Source organism: Arachis ipaensis, chromosome B2 (genome assembly GCF_059453495.1).
Source record: "Arachis ipaensis isolate K30076 ecotype BB chromosome B2, ASM5945349v1, whole genome shotgun sequence".
Classification (NCBI taxonomy): Eukaryota; Viridiplantae; Streptophyta; class Magnoliopsida; order Fabales; family Fabaceae; genus Arachis; species Arachis ipaensis.
Genome location: NC_142437.1, coordinates 113,981,738 through 114,005,669, shown reverse-complemented (window position 1 = coordinate 114,005,669; position 23,932 = coordinate 113,981,738). Strand labels below are relative to the sequence as shown.

General features: G+C 33.0%; 3 protein-coding genes across 6 annotated transcripts; all 3 read right to left on the bottom strand.

Annotated features, from left to right (window-relative positions):
- LOC107625878 (uric acid degradation bifunctional protein TTL-like) lies at positions 1-18,151 on the bottom strand. Of its 4 annotated transcripts, XM_016328609.3 has the most exons (7): positions 17,868-18,151; positions 17,597-17,784; positions 17,229-17,443; positions 994-1,219; positions 765-866; positions 551-677; positions 1-399 (listed from the first exon to the last, which is right to left on the bottom strand). In XM_016328609.3, exons 4-7 carry the CDS (start codon positions 1,204-1,206, stop codon positions 77-79), a joined length of 765 nt encoding a protein of 254 aa, XP_016184095.2. In that variant the 5' UTR covers positions 1,207-1,219; positions 17,229-17,443; positions 17,597-17,784; positions 17,868-18,151; the 3' UTR covers positions 1-76. The 4 variants fall into 4 exon arrangements, 2 of the variants coding, with proteins under 2 accessions (XP_016184095.2, XP_088359984.1); XM_088503858.1 differs by having other exon boundaries at positions 17,597-18,151; XR_002357914.2 differs by lacking the exons at positions 551-677; positions 765-866; positions 994-1,219 and having other exon boundaries at positions 276-399; positions 17,868-18,138.
- Positions 1,530-2,084, bottom strand: LOC148575282 (uncharacterized). The gene has a single exon (XM_088505320.1). It carries the CDS (start codon positions 2,082-2,084, stop codon positions 1,530-1,532), a length of 555 nt encoding a protein of 184 aa, XP_088361446.1.
- Positions 2,106-2,686, bottom strand: LOC148575281 (uncharacterized). The gene is made up of 3 exons (XM_088505321.1): positions 2,502-2,686; positions 2,306-2,411; positions 2,106-2,198 (listed from the first exon to the last, which is right to left on the bottom strand). The coding sequence occupies exons 1-3, from the start codon at positions 2,684-2,686 to the stop codon at positions 2,112-2,114; spliced, it is 378 nt and encodes a 125-aa protein (XP_088361447.1). The 3' UTR covers positions 2,106-2,111.
- Positions 18,152-23,932: the final 5,781 nt, after the last annotated feature.

The following is a 23,932-nucleotide window of genomic DNA, read 5'->3' as shown; positions in this document are numbered from 1 at the left end:
AAAAGTAGTGAAATAGGTAATACTGCAATCCGACCATTAAATTAAAGGACACAATGTAGTTTGTTTAAATAAAAAGTCAATTTTTCTCGTCAACATCATATTGACCCGGCCAGAAAAATTCTGTCAGGAATCTACTGGCTTCACGTGACACAGGATCTGATAGGTCATCTCTAAACCATGGTTTTTTGTTCAGATTGAAGCGCTGTTTTGCAACATGTACGCCATCTTCTACTTGTTGGTCATCTGAAGTTTTGTTGTCTTCTTCCGACAGCTTATTCAGGTCAAACTGCATGGACATGTTAATGCCAGTGGATGAGATGTCGTCTAAATTGTCTGCTGAATCAATCTCTGCCCCATCTAGAGTGTCGTTAACTATTTCGCCAGAATATTCAGCTAGAACTGAAAATATGAATCCGCATACAAAAATATTAGTATAATCAAAAGATGCCAATAACTTCCAAGTCATTAGATAGTACTTTAGGGAAGAAAAATGGTATGTGTAATTTTCTAACACAGGATTCAAAACTAAACAACAATAAACAACAATTACCATCTCCGTTGTTGACCGTTTGGGAAGATTCTTTGGAAAAAAGCTGTGTAATTTGCAATTCTATAAATTTCATTTCCTCCTGTGATGCAATATCCAACTCAACTGCATGCTTGTTTGTAAAGCGCATCTATATAATAAAATTCATAGTTAATTATCTTTTTCGGTCAACACTGTGTCTGTATTAAGAACTTTGTATATAATATATTTTTTTAACCTTCAGTTCAGTAAGTATGTCTTCAGAGCTCTTTCCAGATGCACATGTCACAAAAACATATCCAAATTTCTTCTCGTACATTGATCCCCATTCATAAAGTTCCTACAAATATGAATGTTGACATTGCAAATATTAACGCAGCAAGTTTGTTTTTATATTTCAACTTAACATATGTATTGATCAAATAGAGTTTAAGACAAGTTTAATAGGGTATGCTTGATGAACAAACCTGCATGATAGATTCGTTAGCCATTTCCAAGTATTCATTGAAACAAGAGCGTCCTGAAATAGCCTCCAACCAACACCACACATTCATTTTGCGAAACCATATCTCTCTAGCAACAGAAATTGCATGTTCTAATGAAGAGAATGGCGAGGCCATAGCCATCTCTTTAGCGAATGTTGTGCTTGCACAGCATGATGAAAAGTCCTTCATTTTCATTTGCCCTGTTATGCTATCATTTTATGTGCAGTAATATTTAGTAGTGATAACAACTTTAGCATTGATTATATATAATAGTTTGCAAAATACGATAACAACGAACTTATATCTTCATTGTAAGCTAAAAATTTCCAACAAAATCATAAAAAGAATTGGAACACTACTTTTATTTATTAAAACCCACTATTCAGTCAAGATTTAATTGAATTTTGAAAATACCACTCGTGATATAACTATCAATCTACATACGCCATGAACATTAAGCCACACATTAATCATAAAAAGACTGCTGTTAACAATTGTTGACTTTAACCCTAGTTCTGTTATGTAACCTCGTCGATATTCTCAACTGCATTGTCTGCGGAGTCTTCTATATCATCATCCCTGGTCAACTGTAAGTCTCCAATGTCACCTGCCGCTGAGAAGTTCAACCCTGGTTGTGGAGAAAAACCAACTTCAGCTACTTCAATCTCTTCTCCCATGTCATACAAGTCTCGCGGCTTGACATGAACCACTATACTCCATGCTTTATCTACTTCATCATCCACATAGTATACAAGATGAGCCTCTGATGCCAATATGTACGGCTCATGGTCCTCTTGATCACCGGTGTGTATCGAACGAGAGAAGTTAACACTAGTCAGACCCAAGTGATCTTGTTTTAAGCCCCTACTAGTAGTCGTATCCGCCCAAACACACTTGAACAACACGACTGAGAATCGAAAACTGTAATTCAACTCAATTATGTCTACTATTTTGCCATAGTATGGAACACTACCAACAGCCACTTTGTTGTCATGCATGCTTGCATAACTTCGTGTATTAGACGAGACATATACTCCACTATTTTGGGTTTTCATCCCTTCCTCCTTTTCCATAGTTCTAAACTTATAACCATTGACATTTTATGCCCCGTAACGTGTTGCTTGAAGTATCGGTCCACATGCAAGCCATTTAATCTCATCTGGATACTGGGTGCTCTCCATCGGAACCTGCTGTCATATAACAACCATTCTTAAATTCATGAAATGTCATTTTATTATAGTAAATATTTTTAGCTATCGAGGCAATTGGCATAATGCATTGTATATTTTCTCACCTGTTGCTTGAACCACTGAACAAATTCCTTGTGCACAATGCTATCTATTTTCGATTGCGACCTTGTTTGATCTCGTAGCTTTCTCTTTGTTTTAGCTCTAAATGAACTATATGGAATTCCAAAACATTATTTGCAAATAGTGCACAGGTTATATGATATATATCCGAGGTTTGAATTAGTACATAAGATTACTTACTCAATAAAGTCAGTAACAGCCTCGCAATTGACTAGCACGTGACGATGTGCTTGCAGTCGTTCCATCTGACTCAGCTTAAAATATGTTGCAGTCCTTATCACCTTTCCAACTTTTAGAAACATGGTTTCATATGCATTAGGGAGTACTCCGCTAGGTTGATCGTCAACTCGCACCGGTCGATTCATTCTAGTCTCAATGTTATCCAGATATCTAGAGCAAAAAGTTAGGATTTCCTCCGATAAGTACCCCTCCGCAATTGAGCCTTCTGCTTGAGCCCTGTTGCGCACATACTGCTTCAAACGACCCAGATACCTTTCAAATAAAACCAATTCGTATGCTTAGGATCATGAATTGTGCACAAATGCATGTTATAGATATGGTTATATACATACTAACCTCTCTATCGGATACATCCACCGATAATGCACTAGGCCACCAAGTTTTACTTCTTCAACAAGATGAACGATAAGGTGTACCATGACTGTGAAGAACGAAGGAGGAAAAATCATTTCCATACGACACAGGGTATGAACAACATGATTTTGGAGTTCATCAAGCTGTAAAGGGTTTATGGCTTTCCCGCAGAGTGCTCGAAAAAATGATGAAAGATCGGCAATTACGCTGTCCACGGGGGCAGGCAGTGCATTCTTAACCAGAATTGGAAGTAAATGCTCCATCAGAATGTGACAATCATGACTTTTTAACCCAGCCAACTTACGCTGTCGCAAGTCAACACAACGCGTAACGTTGCTAGCATAACAATATGGAAAGACAACTTTCTGGAGAGTCTTCAGGAATGTATCCTTCTGTGATTTTGACATTGTAAATATTGCAGAAGAATATTTTCCACCATCGCACGGCCACAACTCTGGCCTTATACCCATGCATTGTAAATCCTTTCGAGCTTTCAAATTGTCCTTTGACTTGGCACTATCATTTAATACGGTGAACACTACCTTATCGTAGACATTTTTCTCTATGTGCATTACATCGAGGTTGTGGCATAGCATATTATCTTCCCAGTATGGGAGTTCAAAGAAAACACTCTTCTTCTTCCAATTTGAGTCAAACTGGTTGGCATCTTCACCACTGCGTCTTTTATGTCCTATCACGTTTGGAACCTTTCCGTATGACACGTGAATATTTGATTGTTGCCTCAAGATATCTGTTCCAGACAACATCTTCGGGGATCCCTATTCTCTACTTGGCCATCAAATTTTACCTGGTCTTGTCTAAATTTATGTCCCTGACTCAGAAATCGACGATGACCCATGAAACACCATTTTTGACTAAATGTGAGTCGCTGTACCCTAGCATCCAAATTACAGGTAGGACATGCTAAGCCGTTGTGCGTATTCCACCCAGATAAGTTTTCCAATCCTGAAAAATCGCTAATAGTCCAAGTCAACGCCGCATACAGCGTGAAGGTGCATTGGGTATGAGCATCGTATGTTTCAATGTCATCCCATAATTGCTTCAACTTATCAACCAAGGGCTGCAGGTAAATATCTATATCATTACCTGGCATTTTAGGACCAGGAATAATCATGGATAGAATGAAAGAGGTCTGATTCATACAAAGCCATGGAGGAAAGTTGTACGGGATAAGAATCACCGGCCAAACGGAATACTTTGTGCTCATGTTTCTGAAAGGATTAAATCCATCACTAGCCAAGGCCAGGCGAACACTACGCGGATCCGATGAAAAAGCAGTATGCTTCGCATCAAACTTTTTCCATGCTTCAGCGTCCCTCGGATGCCTCAAGAAACTGTCATTGTTGTGACACTCCTTATGCCATAACATGTCTTTAGATGTCTTGCTGCACATGAATAACCGTTGAAGCCACGGTATTAGAGGAAAGTACCGAAGAGTTTTTGCTGGTATTGGTTTTCCATTTCTCTTAACATGAGTTTTCAGCTTGATGATAGAACCCTTTCGCGCCTTTTGCTTCCATCTTGAAGTCCCGCATTGTTTGCACTTGATCAATTATTCCTCATCACCCCGATATAACATGAAATCATTTGGACATGCATCTATTTTCTTGTATTCAATTCCCAGTTTCCTAATCGTCTTCTTGGCTTCATAGAATGTCCTCGGTAGTATAGCGTGCTCAAATGCAACTCGCAACAAATCTAGGATCATTGACATTGCCTTGTCACTAACACCACACATACACTTTATGTGGTAAAGCTTCACCAAGAATGATAGCTTCGAGTATTTTGAGCATCCGGTGTATAATTCTTGCTCGCCATTAGCAAAATAAAAGCATTAACATGGCACATAGTGTCAATAGAGATGGACATAATCAACCCAGGTCATAGACTTTATAATCATTAATTAAAAGACAAAAAACATGTACAACCAATGATACCAAAAAATTATGAAGAAGATAATCAAAGCATTTTCAATAAGTTAATTTAAATATTAGAAAAATATTAGCAAGTAAAATAATTATTTTGAAAAGATATTAGCCTAAGGTAGGAGTGAAGAACATAATTTCACATGCAGAATAAATTTAACATATAGAATTAACACATGTACCTGGGTGAATGTGACAATGAAACTAAGAAAAGATAAATTAACAGTAATAGATGTTGATTTTAGGGAATGGAATTTGAATTAAAGAAAATAGTTCATAATAAAAATTTCTCTCTCTTAGTAGAAGAATATAGAAGTATTTATATAGCCTTTACATGACATTAAATATATCTGTTCATATTAGGATTCGAATTCCTTAGAAAAAATAACAATAAATATTTAAAAAAATTAAATTCAAAAAAGTTTAAACTTATTGCGTAAGCATTCTAAATTTTAATATTTGAATTAAATTTAATAAAAAGCTAAAATTAAAAATAAGACCAACAAAGAATTCATATTTATTTAATCAAAGCGGTTAATCACTTAACAACAAATAATGAATTACTAAGCTGAAGGATAATCACTTAACACAAATAAATTTTATAAAGGTCTCACTTAGTGTAACGGCACAAGTCAGGCCCAATATTCCAGGAAAGATTTTAGTAACAAATCCAAAATTTTAGCTTTAATATCTCCACACGTTTATACCCCTCAGCACACAATGTTTCACAGAAAACCCTAACTTAATCTTCAGCACCTCCTCCTCACATTCATACGCCTAATTTGGGGCCGCAAGCAGTATTTTATCTCGTAGCCGTTGCGCCAGAATCTGCTATATACTCTGCGCTGCGTGCTTCTGCTATTGTTGCTCCTCCTCTGTTACAGCTTGAAATCCTGTTTTGTTGACCAGATTAATACGCTCATTGTGTTCCTCATTTCTCTTGGCTGTACTTGTATAAGGTTTTCTATTTTCTTCGGTTGGTCTGGTCCTTGTTGAGATCACTCCTTTGCTGATTTTGTGGTGAGTTATTCCATTATTCTTAATTTGCCAATGTATCCAACGAAACTTCTATCATTATTGTTTTATTTAACAAAATTTAAGTGCTTAAAAAATTTGCTGTATATTTACTAAGTCTATGAAAATTTATAGTACGCCTGATGTTAGATTTATGGGGTATTGGATAGTCACAATATTTTGTTAACCCATTGAAATTGCTGAATGCTTGTAGCTATTTTACGTTTCCTTTGATTGAATTCATTGTTTATTTTTAGTTAATTAGGTTCAGTCAACTATTGAGCTTTGTTAAAGGATTCCTTCACTTAGAATAAAACAGAAAAAACAAAAAAAAAAACAAATTTTAAAGTTTGATTAATATTAAATATATTTACTTTATTTTCAATAAATTATTTAATATTTGTTTTAATTGACCGAAGACCTTTAAATGTGATAAAAATTACATATTAAAAGAGAAAAAGTGTATGGTACGTAATGAAGTAGCTGAAAGCAATACTACTCTCAGGTTCATTTTCCTCTTGAAGACAAACCCATTTGGTTAATAACACTATTATGTAAAAAAGTTTGGATTTTGATGCATCTTAAGTCTTATTCCACCAACTGTTTGTGATAATGTCAAAGACACCAAATGTGATGATAGAAAAGTGATATGCTTTTAGTTTAGTTTCTATAATCTGTACACTTCCATTGTAACATCCCATAAGTGGTACAAAATTGGAAAAATGTTTAGTGCAAGAAATTTTATGAGGATATGGTTGTTAGAATTGTGTTGCATGTTGCTTTACTCTTGAATGGATAGACAGAATAGTGGATTAGACTACTTTATTCTTAGTAATTCTGATAGTATTTTGCTGACTGTGTGGAATTGCTCTTTCTAGGTTTATATACTCTGTTTCTGGATAAGAAAACTTTTCAAAAATTAGTATTTGGATTTTTTTTTAATTGAATTAGTGTAGTCCTCTGACAGAGTATTAGTTTCAAGGTGAATTCTATGGTGTCTAAACTTTACCAAATTTATTTTTTAGAGAAAATTTTAACTATTTAAAAATGATTTATTTTTATATTTTTTAAATTAAATATTTTTAAACCTTTTTTGCAAACTAGACATCACCTTTTAGGCACCATAGGAATCACCTGGTTTGAATGAAAAATTAATTACCGAACTTCTTCTTTTCCTGTGACATCAAAATTCACTTGAATATATAGTTTTCAGAAAGCAAGGAAGAGAGGATAGTTAGAGAGTTTGCTGTATTGATGGATGCTTGTTTAAATACGGTGAGACTCATTTACTAAGAAATTTTTTTATGTTTGAACACACACATCTTTAGAAAACTGTGAATAACATATCATAAATGGTGTGCTCCAAATCACAACCCTTCCTTGACTAACTTGGATTGCGATCTTTGAATATATTTTTTCTCAACCACTTCTCATCCGATTTAAACTCTTGTTAGGAAGCTCATCTTGTGTGCTTCCTTGTACGGTTTTCGTGTTGTCAAATCTATGGTGACATTTTAATTTGCAAAATTTCAATAATAGATGTGATTTTTATTTAAGGCATGTAATCTGTGTAGTTACACTGAAATTTTAAATTTATTACATTTTTATCATTGGCTTTTGGTAGGTTTTTACTCTCTAATAAGTGTTAGTAGTTTGCTTGAAGGTTTGGAAATATGCCTAAGAAACCGCGGTACAACTGTATCTCCAACGCTGGCACTGACAAAACTCAGCATATCAATGCTGGGACTGAACATGTTGCTGAGCCTGCCCAAAGTTCTTCGGATGATGAAGATTATAATCCCGAGGCTGATGAGGTTGACTCATGGGATGATTACGTTGATGACTTATATGCTGAAGAAGAAGCTGTACCCCGGAACAAGTCCAACGGTCGCAAGGATACGGATTATTGGAATGTTGTTGTAAGCGGTAAAATTTCTATCTTTGGTCTGCATTATTTAATCATAATTGGATGACTTTGGTATTCTTTTTAATTTTAAGGTAACACTAATGCAATTAATCCTTCTAATTTGTTTCTTAGATGATGGCATCACAAGAACGATGAGTTTGAGCGTCAAGGAGGCCATAGTACTTCCTCCCGGCAGAAAAATCATTTTGGAGTTAAATGAAGAGTTGCAACCGATCGATCAGGCGGCTGGATTATTGAGTGGGTTTCTAGTGAATCTGGGTGCTGACTTTCAACATTTTCCCATCAATGAAGACAGTTGGAAGACAATGGACAAAGCTTTAAAGGAACATGCATATGAGACAACTAAGATATGATATTAAAATTTAGAATTTATTATGTTAAGTAAAATCACATCAAATTCTTACTTTTCCATTTGTGGACGTGTATCGCATTGTGTGTCAAACTTTTAGCGCACCTTTCGGTATGAGGAGGATGACAAGGGAAAAATAAAGCGGGTAATGATTCAAAGGCTAGGAAAAATCTGGAAGGAAGCAAGAAACCACTTGTTTCACAAGGTTTACGACGACGAAGAGAGTTTCGAAGTAAATGCCAAGCGTAACCCATCAGGAATAGATGCACAACAGTGGAGATGGTTCCTTAACTATCGTTTGAAGGAATCTACGAAGGTAATTAATATTAAATTGGTACTCCATTTAATGTTGCAGTTTTTAACATTTTTAATACCTGAATAAAATAATTGATAGAAAGTGATATAATTAAAAAGCCAAAAATCAGTCAAATTAGTTTCAAACCTTAAAAAATAAAATCCGTGACACTATGAAGGCATCATTACTTTATACAATTCATTGCACGATAAACTGTATTTGTGTATTTATTTATAGGAAATGTGCAGACAAAATTCTCTAAATCGGTCGAAGCAACTATATACACATACTGGGGGCTCTAAGACAACAGCAAGGCTAAGGGATGAAAGAGGTAATTATGTGTGTATTATGTTTGATACATATTTTTTTGGTTTGTTATATTCTTTTGTAACATGTATGATTGGGTAAATATTTTATGTGGTTGTAGGAGAAAAAACAGCAAAGGCACATCAGCAGAGGAGAGATGTTTATTATGACTCATAAAAAAGGGATGGCTCATATATGAATGATGATGCGCGTGTTGTTGGAGTAAGTATTGGTTAAGAATGATTTACATCTGTTACTCTATTCATGTTGCTAACTTTAAAAACACATAAACTTAACTCTGGTATGTCTGTAGGAAGCGATTGCGAGTATCGAGAGCCAAGGTGGAACCTCGAAGGAGATTTCTATTACTGATTCGCTTGTGCAAGTCCTTGGAAAGGAGCATTCAGGACGAGTTTGGGGGTTAGGTTTTGGACCATGTCCAAGCGAAATTATTCGTAATACTCCACAATCAAACCCTAGAGTGCAAATTGAGGAGTATCAGAGAGAAATTACAGAATTGAAGGAAGTGGCAGCAGAACAAAAGACAGAGATTACAGAATTGAAGGCAGCTGCAGCAGAACATAAGGCAGCAGCAGCAGAACATAAGGCAGAGGCAGCAGAAGACAACGCAAAGATACAAATCATGGAGAACCTGGTGAAATACATCATCTAACAGCAAGGACATACTTTGCCACCTGAAATTGATGCACAGCTGAAGTTTTTGGGGAGTGGAGCAAAATAGGGATCTTAAACACAATTTTTTTCCTTGTGAACATTAACTATTTTCGTTTGTAATCTATATATATATATCAGTTATAAATCATTGTGTATTAAGTCAAGTATTTTTTTACTGTAATTGCAAACATAATCAGTTAAATTAATACATAATATTTTAAAATTAAAATATTTTTTAAATATTGATTGTGATATGAAAACAAAATTCAAATAATCAATTTAAATCAAAACAAAATTGAACTTTTAGCGGCGGTTACTATGGGACGACGCAAAATCCTAACTTTTAACAAAATTAAAAAGCGGCGGTTATCTACCCGCCGCGAAATGGGTCTAAAATCAGTTCTAAAAGATAGCAGCGGTTGCTAACCGCCGCAAAATGTTTTCGACGCTAAACACAGTTTGGCAGCGGTTATTCCGGCAGTCGTAAAAAACCGCCGCTAAAGGTTTACTGGCGCCCTTACTATCAGCGGTCAACCAACCGTTGCAAAATGTCTAGCGGCGGTCAAAAAACTGCCGCCATCCGAAATTCCAACCGCCGCCATCTGCCGCGTTTGTTGTAGTGACTTATTAAGTGGTTCGTATATAATCTCATCTCATGAATCACAGACATCCACACACAAATGACAAAACACGAAACATATGGATTAACTAATTTTAAATTTATGTTTGAGAGGGGACAGCATACCATACATATACAAAATATAAAATAATTTTAAAATTATTTTCTTATATATTTCTTTTAATTATATAGAGGTAAGTTTTGTATTACTAGTTAATAATATACAGACTATTTTAATTTTATACCGATTTCAAACATATTTTAGTAAAGAATAGTTGGATATGTCAATGGCTTTAAATTAAGTGTGTTCAAAAAATATTTTTATATTTATTAAAATATGATTATATATTAAAGATATATTTATTTGATGGATGTCGAATAAGTATTATGTCTAAAATATATTCGACATATAAATACGATAAATTATGTTTCTTAAAAGAGTTTAGTTATCTAAGTTCTAAAAACATATATTAAATTACAAATTAAAATTTTTTTATTGAAAATATAAAAAAATTAAAATTTTTATTACATTTATTTTATATTTAATCTTTTTAATAATAATTTTATTATGTACAATTAAATCACGTATTAGCTAGACCCTTCTTAAAATTATATAACACAGATGCTTCTCAAACAACTCTAAAAGGCTTAAATACGTACATCAACTTCAATCCAAATACAGGCTGTTGTCCTCCATTTAAAATCAGAACCATCCTTTTTTTATTGTTAACCCGTATTGAATGTGTTTTAGAATCACAAATGGAAGTGTTGAACCGTTGACTGGTTGGTTCAAATTATTCAATCAAGGCTCCTTGTTGACTCATTAACCAAATAGTGTTGACCGGCACTGTTTTATACTACTCTAGCTTCTCTGTGCATGCCTGCATGAGCAAAACCCATCACACCTTAACTTATCACTTATTATCACTAATCAATAATATAACATATACTTCAAAAGATAACTATTTGTCTATTTCAGTTCTTAATTGATTATTATTAGGGCGGCATATAGTATTTGATGCGCTTAATTTTACATCTTCATCATAACTAGGATGCTATATAAATGCCTTAATGTATAATGCTATATTGTCCATCAACTAACACACTAAAACATACACAGATTAAAAACTGCTACTCTTAATTAATTACATATTCCCCCTTCACAAAATATTCTATATTGCTTTAAGGTGTTTGTTTTTATGATAATAAATTTATACGTATTAGTACGATAAAAATATAGGTAAATAAAAATATAACATATAAATTATATTATCCATATCAATATTTAGTTTTATTTTAAAAAAATATATATTATATTATTATTTTTATTAAAATATTCTTATAATTTAATAGAATTAAAAAATATCGTTTTATTTAACTTTAGAAAAGACCTAAATATCTTTTTTTTTATGTTTATTACCTTAAATAAATCAAATTTTAAAACTCAACTAACTTTTAGTTTTTTATATTTTCAAATTTCAAAATTTAGGCAAAAAAACAACAAAAAGTCAGAAACACATTAACAAAGATTAAAAAAACAATTATTCTTCATCTTCTCCAATTTTTTCACATATGGTGTTCTTCATCGAATTCTTCTCTCCTCCTCTTTTTCACTCTATATTTATCATATCTCTGCCATTAATACCACTCTATAATGGTAGATTCGAATTTTCAACCGAATCAATTTAGCAATTAGATCCGTGAAGCACTAGAAAGCAATACCAAAGAGATCGAGATTAATTTTGATCTAGTGATGGCGAAACGCTCACAACCTTAAAGTTTTAGGGCGAGGCCACACTCTACTCTCTTTATTCGCCGCTATATTTATCTTGTCTCATCAAGATTTTGAACTTAAACATGCATCAGAGCAACGCTACTGAACTAGTGTCAAGTCTCTAGTTATCCCGTTCTTGAAGAATTCTACTTTGATGGATTATGCGAAACGATGAGAATTACCACAGCTCCTAATGACAGAAGTGTGATAGATATAGAGTAAAAGAGAGGAGGGGGAGGAAGGAGAAATCCAATGAAAAATACCATATGTGAAAATTTTGGAAAAAATGAAGAACAACTTTTTTTATCTTTTTCTAATGTGTTTTTGACGTTTTGTTTTGTTTTTTAAATTATTTAAAAATATAAAAGATTAAAATTAATTAATTAATTTAAAAAGATAATTTTTGTGCAACGAAATATTAATTTTAGGTATGGTGTACTATTTTTTTTATTGTATTGTTTATAAGAAATACATCAACTTTTGAATAATTTTAATTTTAATTAATGTAATGATGTTATATCAATTTTTAAATAATATAAATTTTAATTGATATACTATAATACTATATTATATTACAAAAAAATAATTTAAAAAAATTAAAATATGTATTATAATATTGTATTATGTTTGTTTGTTTTTTTTTGGCTATAAATATCACCTTCTATGTTCGCATAAAATTGTTCAAAAGATGATGCGTTTTTAGTAGATAATATAATAATAGAAAATAATAGTATTTAAATTCTACATCAATCTATTTTTATATCTAGTTTCACTTACTTTTAATATTAATGTTTAATTAATTTTTTTTTTAAGTGAAACATTGTATCAAGAGTGTGGTACTTTGTATTTGTTGTTTGTAGAATTTGACACTATATCTATCGAGTTCTATTATATTTTAAATTGTGTAAAAAAACGCGACATAATACGCATAGTGTTCTACTTAACCTAAAAGTTTAAAGATTGTTTAGGGGAATGGACTAAAGTAAATCAAATCGGAGGATGTATAAAGAGGAAGCAACACTCTAATACTAGCCATGACAGCAATTCAGGTTCTTCTACTCCTCAACTGAGGAAGAAGCTTATGCCTTCTTGGCTACTAGACGGCCTATCTAGCCTCTCAATGAATGATAAAAGTCAACAAATAAAGAGAAAATAGCAACTAGAGAGATGCTTAATGATATGTTAAAATAAATCTCGGAGGAAGCGTGGCTAGCCAACACAGATAATGGTTCAGCCATAATGCTGGAAGAAAGCCCAATACCAATGAATAAAGGCAATGTGGTAATTAATGCTGACAAATCAGCTTCTCGTCCCAAAGGGCTAACTTTAAAACAATTAGCTTGAGAAAGAGCCCAGATGATACATGGTGGGGCAGCGGGTAGCAAAAGAAGAATTTTCGAAAAAGAGTACGTTGAGGGGAACAAGAAGATGTGTTTAGAGGAGAATGCTTCTACTCTTGGGAGTGGTGGGTGCCAGCCATCAATTGGCATCCAAAGAACCATCAAACTTCTAAACTGGAATTGTCAGGATGGTTTAATTACTCTGCCGATCTATATAGTAGTTTTACTAAATTTTCAATTAGATCTCTATACTTTTTTTTTCACCAACACCTACACTAACACTAGAACCTATAACAACATCAACACCAGAACCAATCATTGTACCAGCACTAGAAACAGAATCAACAACAGTAGAATTAGAGCCAACATAGAGCTTGATTTTGTTGACAATGAAAATGGCTATGGCCTTTATGGCACAGAGTCTTCTGCTACTCAATATTCTTCTCCTAATAAGGAGATTCCAATCACAACAACAACCATCTTTGAAAATGAGCTTCTTGATAAAGATCTCACTTATGAGAGCTTCAACAACAACAACAATAATTGTAACTACAATCCCAACAGCTACAGCAAGAATGAGGTGAAAAGAAACAACAACAATTACAACAATGAAGAAGAATTTAGGAACAATTACAACAATGGCTATAACAACTACCGAGAACAAACGAGAAAGGAGCAGCTCGTCGGCGACCTCCTCCAACAACAATGGCAGCAGCGATGTGACCCTCTACCTCCTTGCTCTTCCGCAGCCTCGACCTCTTTCTTTCTCCCCGTAATGTGATCTCTCTTTTGCAGTCTCTCTCTTTTTCTGTCTTTCTCGGTGCGAAGATGACGGTGTCGGAGGCCACCTCGAAGATCGACGCAGCTGATCTGGGAGCTTTTCTTTAGTGGGTACCCCAACATGGGAACTTTTCTTCAGTGGAAAACGCAAGAGTGGAGCTCGGGAGAGGAGGAACGTGGAAGGAGGGGTGTCGAAGTCAAGCTCAGGAGGTGGAAAGAAAGCTCGTCTGGGAGGGATCGGGGAGGAGGGAGGGGAAAGGAGGGGTGCGCGGAGGTGGGAAGAGTGAGGGTGGGAGAGGGAGAGGGAAAGGCGAGAGTACAGAAGGGAGACAGAGAGGAGGAAAAGGAGGACAGTGTGAGGTTAATTTTGTCTTTGTAAAAACAGAAGGGGAAAGATAATTAGGGATTTAGAAAAAAGTTAGGGTATCTTTAATTTGAAAATAGAATATTCTGTTTAATTTTCAAACGTTTTTTTGTTACGATAAGGATTTAATTAAAAAAATATATTAGTTCAGGGACCCAATTAAAAAGAAAAAATGTACAGAGACCTAATTAAAATTCGGTAAAATTATAAGGACTGACAGAATAATTAAACCTTGTCAGGATTTAGGGAGACCACTAACAATCCAAAACCTTAAAAGGATATGCCAATCCCACTCCCCCGAGGTTGTGTTCCTCTGCGAAACTAAAAACCAACCTCGACAGGTGAAAAGTAAGCTCAAAACTTGCAAGTTTGTAGAATGGTTCATTATTAATAATCCAATCGGGACAGCTGGTGGTCTAGCCTTGGCGTGGAAAGAGGGGTTGGATGTCGAGATCATTTCATGTGGAGAGTATTTCATAGCAGCCAAAATTAAGGAGGGAGTTAATAATAGTCACCGGGGCTAGTAGGTGTGTATTTAAGCACTTTAGAACAAATCAAATTAGAATAGTTTTCATAATTAACTACTTTTCTGCAGCAGTTCCATGATACAATTGTTTTGATGGGGATTTTAATGTTATTGTGGGCCAACATGAAAAAGCGGTGGTAGCTTAAAATTGGATATTTTTACTGCATAATTTACATGTTTTACTGATAGCAATAGCTTGCTGGATATGGGCATGAATGACAAAATTTTCACCTGGTCCAACAAGCGAAGCGGGGCAGATCTGTTATGGAGAGACTTAGTCAAGCTCTATTGAACAAGAGATGGTCTAATCTATATCCTACAACATCTCTACAAAGGCTCCAAGAAAATGGGTCAAATTATGCTCTAATTCTGCTAAATACTAACCCCCTAATTGAGAAAGCTAAGCGTCGGTTCAAATGGCAGGAAATGTGGTGGGAAATGATAATGTCCGAGCAATAATTACTAAAACCTTGCAGTCAATGTACGAGGGATCAGCCATGTACATCCTATCCCAAAAAATGAAAGCATGCAGACATAGGATGGTGCAATGGCAACAAACTTCAAATGCTAATTCAAAAAAGGAGATTGATGATTTGACCAGATAATTTGAGGCACTTAGAGAAGATAGGATTAATGAAGGAGAGCAAGTTCAAATGCTGGAGAAAATATTAAAATCGGCCTACCTAAGAGAAGAAAGTTATTGGCTCGAAAAATTCAGGATCAAGTGGTTGAAGGAGGGAGACAAGAATACTAAATTCTTCTATCAGTCGTTCCGATCGAAAAACCGTCGTACCGAAATCTGGAGGTTAGTAAAATCTGATGGAAAAATGACTACTACTAATGCAGAAATAGCTGAAGTTGCAGAGGATTATTTTATGAACATTTTTTCTTCCACTAATACTGCTGATCCTATGGGATTCCTTGCGGATTTCCCATCCAAAGTAACTCCAGCCATGAATAAAAGACTATTAAGACTAGTTTTGATGGAGGAAGTTAAACGAGCAATTTTTAGCATCCATTCCCAAAGTGTCCTAGGTGACGATGGTTTTACTTCTAAATTTTTTTAATTTTATTGTGACATATATAGTTGCTGAAGATGTTTTTAAGGCTATTAGAAATTTTTTGTGAGTGACAGATTACTGAAATTCTTTAATCATACTCAAATTTGTCTCATTTCAAAGATTCCTAATGCAACTGATATGACTAAAATTAGACCGATCAATCAATCTTTACAAGTTTATCTCAAAAAATTTTGGTCCAAAGGACTACAAAGTATTATGAATAATCTTATTTCTCCTGATCAAAGTGCATTTTTGAAAGGGAGATTAATGATAACATACTCATAGCCCATGAATGCATGCACTACTTGAAAACCAAGAAAATAGGTTTACTGACAGATATAGCTCTAAAGTTAGACATGAGCAAGGTCTATGATCAAGTGGAGTGACATTTCTTGTGGTTTATGTTGGAGAAACTAGGATTTAATCCTAGATGGATTGGTTGGATACAAGAGGTGATGATTACAGTTTCTTACTCTGTGATTGTTGAAGGTCAACCCTATGGCTTTTTTAAGCCACATAGAGGCATCCGTCAAGGTAACCCTCTATCCCTCTACCTCTTTCTCTTTTGCGCAGAAAGTTTATCCTTCTTGCTTAAGAAAGCAGAGCAAAACAATCTCATCTCAGGTATTCAGATCAACAGGAGATATCCCTCTATAAACCATTTACTATTTGCTGATGATTCAATTTTGTTCGGTAAGGCAACAAAAGATAGATGTGACAATATCCTAGAATTGCTCAATTCGTATTCAAATTTTAGTGGCCAACAAGTGAATCTTAATAAGTTGACAATATTTTTCAACATAATATCCCTTCTGATAAGCGATTATTGCTAGCTAAAAGACTACGCATCAGGAATATAGGAGCCCAAGACAAATATCTTGGGTTATCATCTACTGTCAACTGATCCAAGAGGGCTACTTTTAGCTCAATCAAGAAAAAAGTCAGACAGAAAGTTCAAGGTTGGAAGAGAAGGCTGCTATCTACAACTGGTAGACACGTTTTCATTAAGGTGGTAAGAGAAGCTATTCCTATTTAGTCACTTTCTTGCTTTAGGATACCAGATTCTCTTCTTTCTGAATTCCATATCATTATCACTCAATTTTGGTGGCGTCAGAAAGGTTCAAAGAGAAAATGACATGGATTAGCTGGGACACTATGTCAAGACCTAAGGGTGAAGGTGGGCTTAGATTCAAAGACTTAAAGGGCTCAAAACCTAACTCTACTTAATAAACAATCTTGGAAAGTAATTACTCAACCTCAATCGCTGTTAGCTAGAATCCTAAAAGGCAAATAGTATCACTACAACAATTTATTACATGCAGAGTCAGGAAACTCACCTTGGTGGGATTGGAGGAGTTTACTGGAAGGCCGCAGAGTGCTGGCCAAAGGCTTGTGCTGGAAATTGGGTCAGCTGTTAGCATCCACAGTTCCACACCTTAAGAGATCCTTGGCTCGCTCCTAATCACCATTTTGTACCTCTTCCAAGCTCTGTTGTAAGCATGCCCAATCATTCTATGGACAGAGTCAGTGATTTGCTCCTTCCAAATAGAACCTGGTATAAAGAATTAATTCATCAATTTTTTTCTTCTCAGATACTGCACAACAAATTTTGGCTACAAACATTTCTAATAGAAAAGATAAAATCTATTGGACAAAAACAAGAAATGAAATTTATGAAGTCAGTTCCGGCTATCAAATCACATACCTGCTCTTCCATCACTCAATTGTATTTTGCCCGAATCTAATGCAACACAAAGAGACCTGGAGTCAACTCTGGAAGCTTCCTCTTCTCCCAAAAGTCAAAATCTTTTTTTGGAGAAGCCTCCACAAAAAGATCCCAGTCCTTAATAATCTCCATCGTCAAATCTACTCTATTTCACCAATATATCGATTCTGTAATAGAACACCAGAGACAGTGAATCATTGCCTGTTTGATTGTGAGAAAGCTTCAGAAATTTGGAGAAGAAGCTCTGTACCTGGTTCCCAGTCAAGCAATGATTCAGACTCCTTTTGGCATAGATGAAAGCAAGCTATGACAGTCTGTAAACATCAGAATCAAAGTAGGCATTTGATGGTGGAATGGACAGTCTTGAGTTAGTGCATCTGAAAGACACGCAATAGAGCCATTTTCGAAGACAAAAATGGTACCCCTAAACAGATCTTGGAGCATTGGCGGAAGCTAGTCGATGAACTCCTCTCCAATCATTAATTAAAGCACTTTTCCTTTCTTTAGTTTCATTACTTCTTTTAATATATCTGATGTGATGTTAGCTTTTGTTGAGTATTTGGGAGAACTCCTTTTTTTTGTTATTTATCCTAGTCACGGATGAATTTTTATTTGGTGGATACTACAATGAAGATTTTATAATTGTTTTCATATGAAAATATTTTTTTTTTACTCTTAAATGATAGATTGTAAATTTAGATTTTGATATTTATAAAAGTGTTATCTCTATTTAAAGTGTGGCTAAATAATAACTCATATTTTTAAATAAAATATTTTTATAAAAAGATATTTTTGTCATTTTCATTTGAATACGTAGTTGCTTTTCTATTTTATCCCTGTGAATAAATTATCTTACCTTTAAAAAAAAAAAAAAGACCATTCCTCACAATTTCATTGAATTCAAAGGATATCAACAATAACTAAAATAATAAACTATTTCTAAAACAACCGTTAATTGCAATGAGAATATTTCGATTTCCTTATATACATTGATAACGTACGTCTCCTGGTAAAAGGAGAAGACACAAATTAAACTAAGGCTAATAAGGGATAAATAATATCTGCATTTTAGAATTTTATTGCATAATAATATTAAAGAAGTGTTTAAATTACTATAAAGTCTGGTCTATCTTAAATTTGTAATTGCAAGATGAGAGAGAGATATGCACTGCTAGTACCATTGATTATTGGAGTTATTATTTGTGTTGCTATTGCTGAATTTGATGCCACTACGCCCTATACTCATCATCCATCACCTGGCTTCCCTCTTTGGAAGCTAACGCTTAAAATGTGTTTTAGAATATGCAGTGTACACTATTCAAGATTTCCGGAGACGTTGAAGCTATGCAAAAGAGCATGCATTGCTAAGTCTAAGGAGGATAAGAAGCACTTGGAAAATGGTAAGTATATTAACTTATTGTTAATCATATTGAGTTTTTGTATGTGATCTTTTGTTTTATACGAATGTTTGATCTAATAAATTGTCCTTTTTTTTTACGAGTGCCCATAAATATCAAAACAAAATTAAAATATTAGAAAACAATAAAAAATAGCCTAAATTAGTTTAAAATTATTTTATTTTATATTTTTAATTATTGTGAGAATAATTAGGTAATACTAAATGTAGTAAGTATATAATTATATATATTATATACAAAAAATTATAGATGTTAAATTAAATAAGATAATTTTAAATTATTATCTTTTTAACATTATGCTAGGAAAACATTATTTATTCATGTGTATGTCACTAAACACTACTGTAAAAGAGAAATTTAAGCAATTTCTAGTATTTAGTAGGTGATATAAAATCTAAGAATCCATGGAGGATGGGAGTAACTAGAGAAGAATTGTAAGATCACTGAATTTCATCATTCGCTATATTATTGATAAAGATAGTCACACAAGGAATAATGAATTCTGCTTTATAGAATGCATGATGAGTATTGTTGTATACAAGGAGTGTTTATTTATTGATCGGGTAAAATATTTTTTTAGTTCTTAATTTTTTGGTTAAATTTTAATTTTATTCTTAATGCAAGGAAGGTTTTATTTTTGTTCTAAATATTTTATTTTATTTTTTGTCAAAATTAAAATTTTTATTCCAAAATATTTTTATTATTATTATTTTTGTATTTCTCTTATATATTTTTCTATCATTTTCGCTCTCAAAAATTATTAGACTCCCACTATAATCATTAGAATTATAATTTTTGTCATTACTTAAAAGAAAATTATAATGAAAAAAAGGATAATTTTGAAAGAAATTTTTTAATTTTGATTAATTATATGACTAAAATAGGATAAAATAAGATATTTGAAATAAACATAAGACGTTTTAAATATCAAAAATGAAATTAAAATTTAATTATTTCAAATGTTAGAGATTAAAATAATACTTTATTCTCTTTATAAATTAGAAATACAATCTAATCTTAATAACAGAATCAACTTATGTCAAACTAAATTACTATGAAGGCATAAAAGGAGACAAAAATCACTCAATCCATTAAAATACATATATAAACATAATTATCAGAATCGAATCGGTTAAATTATTGGTTTATTAGTTTATTGGTTTAACCAATGATGAGTAACTGATTGAACTAGTTGATTTGGTCCTACGTAAATAAAAAATATAAAATAATCAAAAACTTAAAATTAAAATTTAAAATACATATTTTTACTAATATTTTAAAAATAAATAAAAAATTAAACTTAACAAATTATAATTAATAAGTTATAATTTGATTATTATTAAATAATTATATAAAATTTTAGTTTTTTTTATAATAAAAATTTTTTATTTGTATTTTTATATTAAAGTAACTATTTTTAATTTTCATGTTTATAACTAAAATTAAAATAAATTAAATAGAAGTAAATTATTTGATAAAAATTTTTTATATGTATTATAATTTGTATATTTAATAACATAAAACATAATAGCTTGGTGGTTGTTTATGCATATGCATGCTATATTCCCAAAGGAAAAGGGTTTGAATCCCATTCAATTTAGTTTGGAAAAAAGTTCCAAAATTATAAGCGCTGGAGCACAGTGAATTTACGGAATGCTAGAGCATGATAAATTTGCAGAATGCTAGAGCGTCATAGATTCATCCGCATCTGCAACCCAATCGATTCCGTTGGTATAGTTTTCACTAGGTTTGATCAGTTTATGTTGGGTTTGACTAGTTTATACCGATTTTATATCTGAAACGGTTCTAATCTTTGACCGAACCAATTTAGAATTCGAGTAATTAATTTTTCGGTAGAACTGACTAGGACCGTCCGATTTTAACAATTATGTCTACAAGAGAGATGTATCAACGTTCTTATAAGGAATACTTTGTTTGTGAATTGTCAATCAATGTGTGATATTATTAAGAGTGACAAATGGACATATTTGTTCCACCTCGGCAAAGTCTATACCTTTAAATGATGTGGGTTAGTCTGTCCTATTTAAATTTGTAGTTCCAACTTTTAAAATCATATCTTGCTCTACTTTAATTTTTGACGAGTTGAGAGATTATTTTTCAAAAAGAAATATGAATTAGAATTTATAAGCTAAAATTTGAGTAGAAAAAATATTTTTTTCTAATAATTTAAATTAAAACCTTATAGTTTAACCTAGACCTAAATTCATTACAAGAATATTTGTAACAAAATTTTTATAATAAAATTTGAATTATTACAAATTATGTTTTTTTTAACAAAAATTAGTTATTGTAATAGAATAAGAATATCTAGTAACAAGAAGATAATTTGTTACAAACTATTCTAATATTTTGTATTAACCTGGTTTCTTTTAATTTGTTATAAATTATGTTGATTTTTGTAATGAATTAGTGTTTTATTACAAAATTTTATAATGTTTTGTAATAACAAAAGATTAAATTGTTGTAAAAATTCAACATATTTGTAATAAAATATCTATTAGTTTTAAAAATTCTAATTGTTTTGTAAAAAGATTTATTTTATCACAAAATTTAATATTATTTATAACAAGTTTTTTGTTTGTCAAAATTATTTACTTCAAAATATTAAAACTTTAAGAGCAAAAAAATTGTTTATATATTTTTTTGCTGAATAATTTTAATTTGTTTCAAAAATTTAATTTTTAAAAATATTGTTTTGTATTAATTAATTAAGTATTTTTTATAAAAAAAATTAAATATTAAATTATTAATTTTTTAAAATTATAGAAATTATTTTTTAATCTTTTAAAAAACTTAATATATTTAATCAGTTAATTTTTAAATTTTATCTAAAAATAAATTTTTTAAATTTAAATGATTAAAAATAATTAACAATAGTTAAAAATTTTGAGTAAAAACTCTAGTTTCTAACTCTCACCTCTTAGTCTTTCACTCTCCCTCCCAATTTTAACCTAACTTTCATACACTCGGTCACTCACTCCCTCCCTCTTTCTTACTCATTCACGTCGTAGCCCTAACTCACACGTCGCACTCTCCTCTCTTTTTTATACAATCACCACTTCTACTCTTCTCTGGTCTCTGTCATCGCTATCCAATCCAGCAGCCATCATCGTTCTCACTCTTTGTAAGACTCCAAATTTTTAAAAGTTTTATTATGAATTAATTTTAATTTATTTTAATTATTCAAGACTTTATTTTTAAATTTTTTATTAAATATAACTAAATCAAGTTTTGATAATTTGAGTTTAAATTAATTAAGGCTTTTATGTAATTTTTTATTTTGAGTATTTCATATATTTAAATTTAAAAGTTTTAATAATTGAAAACTAATGAAAATTTTATATAATTTGTTTATTTAATTTTTAATTAAAACAAGACTTTCTTTTTCTCTCTCTTTTTCTCTCTCTCTCAAAAAATAAAAAATAAAAATAAAACCTTACCTTAAACCAAATCCTATCAGAGTTTAGTGGCTCAGTTGCAGCCACCTTCAAACTTCAAAGCCCATTCCCTCTCTATTCGAGCTCACTTCCTTTCTTCCCTTTTCATCACTTTCCTTCCTCTCAGCCCTCACTATCACTGAAAGCAGCAACCCCCACTCTATTCACTGCGTGTCTCAACTCAGTTTCTGTAACAGCCCAGACCACCCACTAGCACGATATTGTCCGCTTTGGCACACAAGGCCTCACGATTTTGTCTTTGACGATAGGGATGATAGCCGAAACCCCCCACACTCACTCGTCAAAACGCGTCATGCTAGGGAGAGGTATCCACACCCTTATAAGGCATGCTTCGTTCCCCTCTCCAACCGATGTGGGCCTTACAATCCACCTCCCTAAGGGAGTAGTCCAGCGCCCTCGCTGGCACATCAATCCGGGCTCTGGCTCTGATACCATCTGTAACAGCCCAGACCACCCGCTAGCACAATATTGTCCGCTTTGGCACACAAGACCTCACGGTTTTGCCTTTGACGATAGGGATGATAGCCGAAACCCCTCACACTCACTCGTCAAAATGCGTCATGCTAGGGAGAGGTATCCACACCCTTATAAGGCATGCTTCGTTCCCTCTCCAACCGATGTGGGCCTTACAGTTTCTCTTCACTGTATGCGCCGTCTTTGCTTCTTTGCTCTTAGCTATGGGTCCTCATTGCTCCGCTCCTGACTGTGGATCGTTGCTACTACATCACTCCTCGCCATGTGTCGTTTCTACTTCTTTGCTTCCTCACGAGTCTTGCTGTTGCTTCTCTGCTTCGCATCATGTCTCGCAGTCGTTGATGTTCTATTCCTCGTTGTGTCTTGCTGTCATTGCTGGGTAGTCTCTACTCCTCTGATTTTAGATAATTCTGTCTCACACTCTCACCGCAAACTTACAGTCATTTGACCGGTTTAATAGTCGGTTCGGTTCTTACAATTTTAATTTTTGGAGAAATAAAATTGATTAAATGATGACCAATTTTTAAGTAATAAAATGGATTAAAAACAATGGTTGAATCCTCTTAATGGATGGATTAGGATTTGTGAATATCTTGCATATTCATTGATGATATAAGTTGTGATTATTTAATTGCTCAGACCATTTGATGAATGTCGCAGTTAATTTGGATAAAGTAGAGTGTGTTCTATTTGTTGCAGTTGGTTTGGTTGGCTTATAATTAATATAGTAAAACTTTGAAAATAAATAAAGTGTTTGTTAATCATGTTATGATCGGTTGAAATTTGAAATTTATCTCACAAATCTAAGAAACCATTAGCATTAGATTTTAGTATATATTAAATAGAATTGAGTGGTTGGTTATTATGTTGAGTTTATGATTTTTGTGCATAAGGGAGAAGAACTTGAATAGATCATATATTTGATCGATGTTGATGATTAATAA